At 39.9% G+C, this 11,589-nt stretch overlaps 1 protein-coding gene across 2 annotated transcripts in view; it reads right to left on the reverse strand.

Moving 5' to 3' along the window:
• The window catches only part of GMDS (GDP-mannose 4,6-dehydratase), a 623,268-nt gene extending 611,961 nt beyond the window's left edge, over nucleotides 1-11,307 (reverse strand). Inside the window, exon 1 of one of the 2 annotated variants that reach the window (XM_032861444.1) lies at nucleotides 11,086-11,307. In XM_032861444.1, coding sequence (XP_032717335.1) covers nucleotides 11,086-11,187 — 102 coding nt within the window. In that variant the 5' untranslated portion in view covers nucleotides 11,188-11,307. The remainder of the gene's footprint in view (nucleotides 1-11,085) is intronic. The other variant, XM_032861446.1, reaches the window with a different exon arrangement.
• Nucleotides 11,308-11,589: the final 282 nt, after the last annotated feature.

Below are 11,589 nucleotides of genomic sequence, written 5' to 3' on the forward strand. Positions count from 1 at the left end.
CTTCATGATTATAAGAGGCTCCTGCTAGGAGTCTTCCTGCCTCTGTTGTTTTGCTACTCAAATTCATTCTGTATTACCTACATCAAACTGCATTCTCAAAACACTTCTCTACCCTTTTCTCATACCTCCTGACCTTAAGGATTTACTAGACATAATCATTAATTATACAATAATAAATAGTATCATTTCACAAGTATCATTTCACAAAGTGTGTGCCAGGCATTGTGTGACATATTATTGTAATCATAATAAGTAATCCACACATCAATTTGTAATGTGAGTATAATTAACTGCATTTTAGAGAGGAAACTGAGGTTCAAGTTTATTAAGTAACTCACTAGGGACATTCAGCCAGTAAATGGAAGACATTTCTAAATGTACTTTTTTTTTTTTTTTAATGTACTTTTTTTGAAAGCAAGGTTTGAGCCCAGGTTTGAGACTTATCCAAAGCTGAGCTCTTTCTGTCACATCACAGGGTCTCTGCCTCCCCACTGCTTTATTTCATAAAATCTAAGCACTTCTGCCTTTGTTAAAAGGTGGAAATACAGCTTCTAAGATAGAAGAATGAGCATGAAAATAGTAACATCTTTAACTATCCTTCACGGAATACAAGACTATACAAAAGAGTTCCATGTCAAAAAGAAGAAAAAGTAGTTATAGGCTGTCCTTAAGTAGCTCTCCTTTCTACAAGAAGGCCTCACAACTAACCCTTTAATATAAAAGCATTTATAACCAGAAACTTCCAAGGTAATCGATGCTCAATAAATCTACTGAATTAATGATACTTCAGAGCATTTTTAAGGAAAGATTTTCTTGTGATTCTGTGACTTCTTTATTACTACCATACCACTTAACATGCTATAAAATTGCTTGTTGTTCACCAGACTAGCAGCTCTTGAACACAAAATCATGTCCATCTTCCTGGTGTCTGTATCTCCAGCACCTACCTCAACACAGAAGAAATCTTAGCAAATATCTACTGGATGAATAAAACCTCAACTATTAAACCCTAAGCTCAAAATATAGATAATAAATAATGGGAATTTTAAAATCCTTCCTCATCAAAAAACCACCTCATTTAGTATAACCTAAAAGGACAGACAGCTCAGATTTTTCACTTCAACCTTACAAATTCTGACAAAATACAACTAATACATGAATTTCTTCTTAGTTTGCAAACTTAACTATAAATCCACCACAGTTAACAGTTCATTTTGTTTCTTAAAAAGTTCTCCTATTGGCCTTATCTTTAAACTGCTTAAAAATAAGATTTTCGTTACACATAATCAACTGTAATTTAGTGTTCAATCCTAAAGTCCTAGCACTTTATATTCTGAAAGGACTTAAGAGATGACCAAGTAATCCCTTCACAAAAAGATTAAGAAACAGACTCAGGGGGGTGCCTAAGTGGCTCAGTGGGTTAAGCCTCTGCCTTTGGCTCAGGTCATGATCTCAGGGTCCTGGGATCAAGCCCTGCATGGGGCTCTCTGCTCAATAGGGAGTCAGCTTCCTCTCTCTACCTGCCTCTCTGCCTACTTGTGATCTCTCTCTCTGTCAAATAAATAAATAAAATCTTAAAAAAAAAAGCTCTAAATTAAAAAAAAGAAAGAAAGAAACAGACTAAAAAAAAGAATTAAAGCTATAAAATTAACTGGTGTTAAAATCTAGCCTCTGATTCTCAGTTCCATGCTCTTTCCTCAGTTAATCAATTAGTTACATGTAATGTAAAGGCATTTTAAAAAAACCCTTTCCACCACGTAACAGTCTTTGATCAAAATAGGACAGTACTCACGACATCTTTCTCATTTCCAATTTTGCCAAACCTTTCCTACAAGGATCGAAATCCCAGTAAAGAAGATTCAGAATGTGGTCCACTGCCCACAATCCTCTTATACATGAAGATAAGCCTGGCTCCCACATCTGCTTATACTATCAGTCTGTAAGACTTACTGATGTCAAATCTGTTGGCCTCCCAGTACTTTGTAGCCTTGTGATTGATTCCAAATACTACAGAACTTTCTGCCCCTGGATAATAGACTCCCCATTCAAAACACAAGGTAAATATTAATCCTCTCCTGATTCAACTTTCTTTCCTAGAATTCAAGTAATCTTTTATTATCTTCTTAACACTGAAGAGAAGGTCCATTCTAGTAATGGTGCAAAGGTCCCTACTACGTGCCAGAATTATTTTCTACTTAGCAGAATTACTCATCCAATCTGACAGCAAAGGTAAATAACTTGTCCAAAGTCATGCACCTCGTAAATAACTAATCAGTAATTCAAACTTAAGTTGGGCTAAAAATCTAACTCATTCTTCTCCACTTCATCCAACATAGAGCCCCAGCCTTTAGAGAGTCTGCAAGATTAGCTGTCAACATAGGCCCTCCAAAGAACTAATTAAAAATATGACCCACATAGCTAATAAAATAAAATGAGAGGCATGTAATGTAATGATCAGTACGAGCTTATTTTACTACTATAATCTACCTTTCCACAACTCTTGAATATGTTTTATCTTTGAATCTTAATAAATAATTTGTCTCTCCTCAGAAGTTATTTGTTGATACTAATTACAAACTTCATAGGAAATAAAATTAATGGGATTTACATTTAAGATCTGATTTTTCAAGCAGTGACTGGAGAGAGCTTTGGATGACAATATATTTAACCTCTGTATTCTTTGGGGATAAGAAAACTGCATCACAGGAGGCTCTTTTGCTTCAGTAACAAATATAAACCCTTTGAATAGTACCCAGCACAGAGTAAATGCTCAATATGTGTTAATTATTGTAATTACCATAATTAACATCACCATCGTCACCACCTAGAACATTAATGTTATGATACCAGAACACAATGTTACCAGAACATCAATGTTTAAGGATGGTCATTTTTGACATTATGTTCACTGTCGAATCCCCAGTGACTGACACATAATTGGTACTCAAACATTTCTTAAGTGTATTAATTATGATTATTAGTACTTCTATTACTAAGTAGAGGATGACTCACACCAAAATATAATTGCCTCCAGCAGAAAAGATAAATTAAGCATGAAAAAAGTTCCTACCTGGAAATTAAGAAGAAGTACCAAATAGAGAATTGCTAGTAACACAAATACAATGCTATTGGAAGAGAGAAAGGAGAGGCTACACTCAAGTCAAGGAATTATCTATTCAGATTAAACTAACCCACCAGAAGAAAAGTTGAGTCAAAAGTACTTGCTAAAATCATGTTGCAGGCAGAACATTTTCAGGCTTAGACCAGGCTTCCCAGTTCATAACAGGGTATACGAATCTAGAATAGAGGACTTCTGAGTCTCCTAAAGAAAATCTTTTTTATTTTTTAAAGATTTTATTTATTTATTTGACAGAGAGAGAGATCACAAGTAGGCAGAGAGACAGGCAGAGAGAGAGGAGGAAGCAGGCTCCCCGCTGAGCAGAGAGCCCCACACGGGGCTTGATCCCAGGACCCTGGGATCATGACCTAAGCCGAAGGCAGAGGCTTAAACCCACTGAGCCACCCAGGTGCCCCATGAGTCTCCTACGGAAAATCTAACTGGACCTTGACAGCAAGGACAAACACCACAATATAGAAAGGAAAAGTAGCATTAGAGAAAGGAAAAAAAAAATGTATCGAAGGGCACAACAAGCAAACTGGGAGCTGTAACTCTCAGGTCTGTGTACAGATAGAAGGATCCCTGGGAACAAGTTGTAGCAGCCATACAAGCAGGCAACTCAGCCTCTCACGTGCCTCTCTCCACCACACTGAAAACTCGGACTATCCATATGCTCATCAAAGCTTTTGGGCAAGTTCTCTAGGCACAGTTTTCATCCAGACAACCCATCACCCAAGCTGCAGGCCCAGGGACCTACCACTTCTGAGGATCCTATTAATTGGCTACTGGCTCTTGGTCCTCCCCTGGGAGAAGAAGATTTATGGGCAGGAGAAGCATTTTGCTCTGACCATTTTCATCTCTTACTGAAAAATCCCTTAGAGAACTGAAAAGAACAGTAGGGAAAGAAAGGAGACACCAGAAGCTTTCAAAAGGCCTCAGAGAACATAGTGCTCCACCTCCATTCCCCACCCCTATTCCTGACTTCTACTAAGACACACACACTAATATGTTAACATCACCTAATGGGCATGGTAAGGTCCCAATCAAAATATATAATAACAGCCTTTAAAAACAGCTTCTTGAGAGCTGGGAACTTCTGCAATTTGTCGACAAACTGCCTAAGCGAAGTACTCTAATGAGACAGGAGAGAAGGTCCTGAGGAAAAAAGATCTAGTGCATTAAGGGTTCTTGGGCAAGTTTGGAATTCTCCAAGTCACAGATTCCTAGTTTGATATAAGGTGGACAATAAAAATTTGTACCACCTGGGGTGAAATGAGATAATGTCTTTTTTTTTTTTTTTTTTCAAAGAAGTATTTATTTTAGAGGCGGGGAAGGTCAAAAGGAGAGTGAGAGAGAAACTTAAGCAGACTCATATTGAACACAGAGCCTGATGTGGGGCTGGGTCTCATGACCCTGACATCACCACTTGAGCCAAAACCAAATGAGGTAATTTGTAGAAGGTGCTCGGTACACTGCATGGCACACAGTAATCATTCTATTGATGTCAGTAATTTTTTTTTCTGTACCTTCACCCCAAATGATTATCTACTAAGTATCCAGAAGACAAACATGTTGCCTTCCTTAAACCTGACTCATAGCCAGATAATTCTCATTTAATCGTAACTTTTAGTTAACAGAAGCTCAGAAGCAGCTGCTTCAGAGGACAGACAGGCAGGTTGAGAACTCTATAACTCAAAGAGCCATTCAGGATCACAAGAACAATTAAGAGTACTTTCAATTCATGTAGAAATCAAGTCAGTAACTAACAAGTCACTCTCAGTTTCAGCCTTGGGGTCCTGAAGCCAACCACAGAGACTGTGGAGCACTGGATTTTCCCATGTCATGAGTAGATAAGGTAGCACTCAATAAGTCTGGGGCACTGGAGGCAAACTACCAGCTCAGGACAGTATATAACCCTGAATGAACAGTGAATGTCTAAGGTCTCTAAAGAACGTGTTGTCTAACACAAAAAGATGCTCAACATCACTCATCATTAGGGAAGTACAAATCAAAACCACGATGAGGTATCAAGTCATAGCTGTGAGAATACAACAATCAAAAAAACAAGAAATAGCAAGTGTTATCAAGAATGTGGAGAAAAAAGAACGTTTATGCACTGTTGCTACAAATGCAAATTGGACAGCCACTGTAGAAAAACATATGATCCAATAAATACCATATGATCCAATATGGTATTGGATAATACCATATGATCCAATAATTCCACTACAGAGTATTTACCCAAAGAAAACAAAGACACTAATTTGAAAAGATATAGGCACCCCTATATTTACTGCAGCATTATTTACAATAGCCAAGATATGGAAGCAACCCAGCATCCATAAATAGACAAATGCATAAGGAAGATGTAGTGCACACACACACACAAAAATACATACAGGAATATTATGCAGCTATTAAAAAGGATGAGAGCTTACCATTTGCAACAACATGAATAGACCTAGAGGGTATAATGCTAAGTGAAATAAGTCAGAGAAAGAGAAATTCCATATGACTTCACTCATATGTGGAATCTGAAAAACAGAACAAATGAATAAACAAACAAAAAGCAGAATCAGACCTATAAATATAGGGAACTAAATCATGTTTGCTAGGTTGAGGATGGGCAAAATGAAGGGGAGTGGGAGATACAGGCTTCCAGTTATGAAATGAGTAAGTCAAAAAAGGCACAGCAGAAAGAATATAGTCAAAGGTCTTGTAATAGTGTTGTGTGGTGACAGATGGTAGCTATGCTTGTGTTGACCACAGCATCAAGCAGAGAGAGGTTTAATCACTAGGTTGTACACCTGAAACTAATGTAACATTGTGGGTCAATTACACTCATAAAAAGATTGAATGTGTTATCTAGAAATCAAGTTTTAACAGACCACATCACATTTCACTAAATGTCCATCTACATAAGTGATGATTCTTAGCCTATATTGGAATGTAGAAATTTATGAGAAACTGAATATGGATTAGAAAGTAAAACCAAAAGAGGTAATGTCCCAGTCATCTATTATAATTCAACTGAAGAATTATTTAAAAGGGGTTAAAAAAAATAATAAAAAATAAAAAAAATAAAAGGGGTTAAGGAAAACTGTGGGAAGAAAGGTACTTCTTGCCAATTCTCAATTACCATTTTCAAACATACTAAATTAACTCTTAAATGAAGAACACGAAGCCTGAAAGAACCACCTGAATCTAGAAAATTAGGTCCATTTTACCTGTTTTCTTTAAAGACCAAGAACTAACAAAAGTAATGAAAATTAGAAATAAGGCCATAAAAACAAAATTCTGAAACAAAATATGGCTCAAAGAATATGACCTGATAACTCAAAGTGTCCATCTCTTTCACTTTTGCAAGATTTACCAGAAGTCTGTTGTCTTGCAACTACAGACAAGTTAACTCTTCTTGACTCTAACTATTTAAAGATAAATGCTTTGTCTTCCATGTGTCGTGATGCAGAAATCTGGAGCATTGAATTGGTACTTGCTTAAATGTTTGGCCAGATCCAAACCACTTCCCAAGGAAAATCTAGCCCAATTTACAGGTTAAGAAGGACCTCACCATGTCAAATACTTCCACTTTCAAAACACCAATATTAACCTTATAATCAACACACCTGACAATGTAATCTACAGTTCCAACCTGCCTGCTCCCTTGGCAGAAACCATCTTGAAATAACAGACTAGAAAAATATCCATTTAACAAAGGAAAAATCCACAAAAACTAACCATTCAATTACTTAAGTCTCTATCTACCAAAAAGTGTGCTATGCCATCCATTAGGGAGTAATAAAATGTCCTAGGGAGATAACCATCTTCTTTAAAAAACTACTAGCAAGCATATTGTGCATCATGTTGTTCTGTTGCTTAAAGTTATTTCTCTAAGAGTGTAGTACTAATAAAAATTTTGACTCACCTCTCCACTTTGTCTTGATTTGCAGGAAAGTCAAAGCTGAATTTTATGTTCACACTGATAGCAGCTATCCTTAGCTTTGGATTTTAGTACACTACCCCCATCTTTCTACTGGCCTTCACTGCAGACTCCTGTTTTTTGTTTCGAGTTATTGGCTGATGTTCTGTGGATTGTTTCTCTTTTTTTTTTTTTTTCATTCTTTTTATGATGGTCCAATGATATGTTTTTTGTTGATGCCACTTCAGAAACTTTTTGGAAATGAGCAAGAGGTATAAATAATTTAACAAATTAAATTCCTTCCATTATTATTACAGTGTCCTCACTGTTCCCAAAACTGTCCCCTCTCTTCACTCCTGTGCATGCTGTTCAACCCAACACAGTGCCTGCTATTTCTAGCATTCAGTGACTTCTCCCAGAGTTCTGAGGCTGGATAAACCATTCATTTGGGCTCTAACATACTTTTAAAATACTACTTCACTACTTATACAACTTTACTACTTTTCTACCATACTTGAATATTACTTTTTTCATCAGCATGGTCTTAAGTTCCTCGAAAACTATAAGATCCTAGTGGGCAATGAATATATCATTATATTCCCACCAGCATCAAAACAAGCCCTGTACCCAGCAGAAAGAGTAAAGCTGTGTTCTTAATGAGAAAAGTCAAGATTTTTGAAAGACCACTAGGCAAAACTAAGTAGGAGATAATATGCTGAAAGGTTTCTATCTTAAAGTAATTAAACCAAAGAACTAAGACATGCAAATTATCTATATAGCCAACAGAGATTGCATATATGTAAATACAAAGAAATTTCCCGGAATGGCTGCATTTGGCAGGATTATTTAGAGTATACAGAGGCTTCAGGTGACTGAAAAGGAGTAACACCTGTAAGGGCATTCAGCCACAAAAGGACTCCAGTGGGGTACAAAGAGATAGTATTCAAAGAAAAGCAAGAACAGTTCCCACTGTGTAGTAAAGAACCAAAAGTACATTAAGACAGTGGAGGTGAGCTCTGAAGATGGCTGGTAGAGGGCCTAGAGGCAACAAAGTCAAGCCTGAGCCTGGTTTTCTTTTTTCCTTTTTTTTTTTTTTTTTAAGATTTTTTTTATTTATTTGAAAGAAAGATACAGTGAGAGACTGAACACAAGCAGGGGGAGTGGAAGAGGGAGAAGCAGGCTTCCCACTGAGCAGAGAGCCCTATGGAGGGCTAGATCCTGCACCCTAGGATCCCAGGACCCTGAGATCATGACCCGAGCCAAAGGCAGAGGCTTAAGGACTAAACCACCCGGGCGCCCCCAAGCCTGGTTTTCTTTAAGGTGATTTAATAAAGTAAAAACTTTAGAAAATGATTCACAATTACTCTAACAAGAATAGACAGGAGGGAGAAAGCTAGTATATGAAGGCTGACAGGATATATTAGAGATGCATAGCAAACAGGGCACCATGACTATCTGCACTTTCTCAAGTGGAAATCTGGGACAACCCATTTAAGAGCCCATCACAGTACAATTGCCATGAATACCCTAAAAGCAATGGTGTCTACCTCACCTTCTTGAATCTGAGACCTTTCTTAAGAGTAGAATAATCTTTCTTTTTCTCTTTCTCTCTCTCTCTCTCACTCACACACAGACACACAAAGCTGTATTTTAATGTGTATAGCTTACTACTGAAGCAACATTAACAAAATTGTTCTAAGCAACGCCTTGGTTCAAATCTCAGCTCTGACACTCACTGGGTAAGCACTCCCAGGGAACATACTTAGCCAGGTATAAATTGGGAATAAAATTTGTACCTGCCTCTAAGGTAGGGATATATAGTGTTTAGCAGAGTGAGTAGCTCAGTAAGCTCTCACCAAATATTATTTTAAAAATAGACAATAATGTATGGATTTTCAGACCTCTTGTATTAACTTCACAGTCCTCTGGAGATCCTTGATACCCAAGTTAGGAATCACTGTCCTAGAAGACAAATGCAAAGCATAGCAAGCAGTAAGTTCCATTAGCAAGGATTTCTGTGCAGCTACAGAATTCAGCACTGTGCCAGGGGTATAAAAGCCAACACAAGAACCCAACATGGAAAGGGACAATGCAGAGGGTGAATGTGCGAGGAAAGAGGAAAATATTGGTGCTGAAGGTAAAAGGGGCCTGAAACCCAAGGAATTTAAAGTTGGAAATGAGGTAGTGAGCCAAAATGAAGTGGTGAGCCAAAAATGTCTGGTTAGAGCATTGCACACTAAACATGTGCTTAAAGAAGACTCCCCTGCAGCAGCCTTTTGGACAAACTACAATGGAGGCCACTTCTGCACCTCCCTTGCCATTCAGCAGCAACTAGTGTTCCAAAGCTCTAAAGAAGGTCCCATTTCTAACTTGCACATATCGATAGTGCTTGTCACTTAAATTGGTATAACCCATACCAAGAGTTATCTTAACAGCTTAACCAATTTCTTCAAGGTACGAAAAAAAAATTTCCATCTTCAAGAGTTCACACAAGCTTAGTAAACTTTTGAGCTTCAGATCCAGTCTAAGAAACTGGAAAAAGGGAAACCATCTACCAAAGAGTCCTCACCATTAGGAAAAAAAAAAACAAAAAACAAAGTTTGTAGGCCATGACTTGAAAGTATATAGGCCCTTGCCTAAATTGAATGGTTCACTTCCTCAGTCTCAAATCCTTTTTCTATCCACCTCTTCCACCAATTTTCAAACAGTTGTTTATTGTAATAACCTTAAACAAAGTAAGATGAATAACCAGAAATTACTTAGATATCCAGTAATTAAAACTGTCTAGTATTCTTGGACTCTACATCTGGCCAATTCCAATTTCTTTTCTAATGCTAGAGTGCTTTGAAAGCAGAGTTTGAATCCCAGCTAGACACTTGTAGTTGTTTGACTTCAGACAAATCAGACTCCCATGCCTCACTTTCCCCATCTGTAAAGTGGAGGCAAAAAAAAAAAAAGCACCCCTCCGAAGAGTACTTGCAAAAACTAAATGAGTTAATACTAGTCCGAAGAGTACTTGTAAAAACTAAATGAGTTAATACTAGTGACTGATACATAATAAGCACATTTATTAGCCATTATTATCACCTCCACTACAGAGTAATATTAGCCACTACCAAGATCTCCAGGAACACACATATAACATTTTGTCTACAAAAATAATGAGTAAAATCATTCCATCACCAGTGAATCTAAAGCAGCACAGCTTGGTTAGATACAGTGGTGAGGGCCTACCTGTTGCAGTATCTCTAAGAGATGACTGTCAGGAAACAGCCATGCTCAGTCTGCACATGGGGTTCCAACATGCAGGGCAGCTCCTCATGATTACATCACTTAAGGAACTCCTTTTGTTTGGAAATAGAACCTTAGCCTAACTTTGGACCAGTCTGTCAGATACACTTCAAATGTATTAACATGAATCTCAGGAGTTTGTGTGTTTAAAAAGTTTTTGTGAGGTGTGCTTTTTAAACAAAAAATATTTCCTAGTCTATGACTCCTCGGAACTACTTTCTTTTAATTTGTTTTCTTCTGTCTGGAAATCTGGCGAGGGGGAACCAAAACAGCAAGAACTCCCCTGCTTCCCAAGCATTAGCAGGTCAGTGGCCTTGGCCCTTACACGGAAGTACAGCAAGTTGACTACACACAGACACACACACACGCACACACAGAAAACCAGTCCTTTTCCCTCCCCCAGCACTGGGATCTAAAAAGAGCTAAATTAAAGTGCACCCTAGAGACCTTGGAGAAACAAGCACTGCAGTCGCTGGCTGGGCAGGTGGGAGACGGTAGGTAGTCTTGCTCAGGTGTGAGAACCACATCCCAAGTAGGACACACGCTCCCATGCCCCAAGGGAAGCCTAGAAGCATTCCATGCATTCAGCACACTCCCCACAAGACACATCTTGTCGCCGACCTCCACGACAAGCTACATCGGAAACCTTCCGGGATGCCCATAAGGCTGTTCCTGGAAATGCAGGCAGCCCCGAGCTCTGGGCTCACACGTGCCCCAGCGGCAGGAGGCCTGGCTTAAACTCCCATCTCCGACTCACCTGGCCCGTGATGCCAGTGATGAGCGCCACTTTCCTGGGCTTGCCCATCTCTCCGTCCCCGGAGCCGCGAGCGCTGGGGTAGCGTACCGCCGCCTGTGCCATGTCGCTACCGGCTTGTGGCCGAGGACTGGGCGGAGCGGAGGCCAGTGGAGCAGAAGCAGCGGTGCCGAAGGGACGTGGGGGTGTGCCTGCACACAAGCCTCCTCGCCCAGGCTGCAGGGAAGTAGCGCACCGCGCGGCCCGCCGCCACAATCTGACAGGGGCGCTCTGGAGGCCGGGCGGGGAGGGCCGGGGGCGGGCCGAGGCGGGCCCCACTGCGGGGCGGCGGGACTGCGGCCTGGCGGGCGCCGCGTCATTCGCGTCAGCCCGCGACGCTCCCGTGGCGCCCGCGGCAGGCCCCGCCTCCCGCCGTCCGCCGCCTCGCTACGCCACGCCTCCTCCGCCGCGGGCTGCGCGGCCAGGGCGGGGCGCCTGAGGGGCGGTCTTGCAGCGGGGCTCTGCCGC

This window comes from Lontra canadensis, unplaced genomic scaffold (assembly GCF_010015895.1).
Source record: "Lontra canadensis isolate GAN:19392208 unplaced genomic scaffold, GSC_riverotter_1.0 scaffold21, whole genome shotgun sequence".
NCBI classification, from domain to species: Eukaryota; Metazoa; Chordata; class Mammalia; order Carnivora; family Mustelidae; genus Lontra; species Lontra canadensis.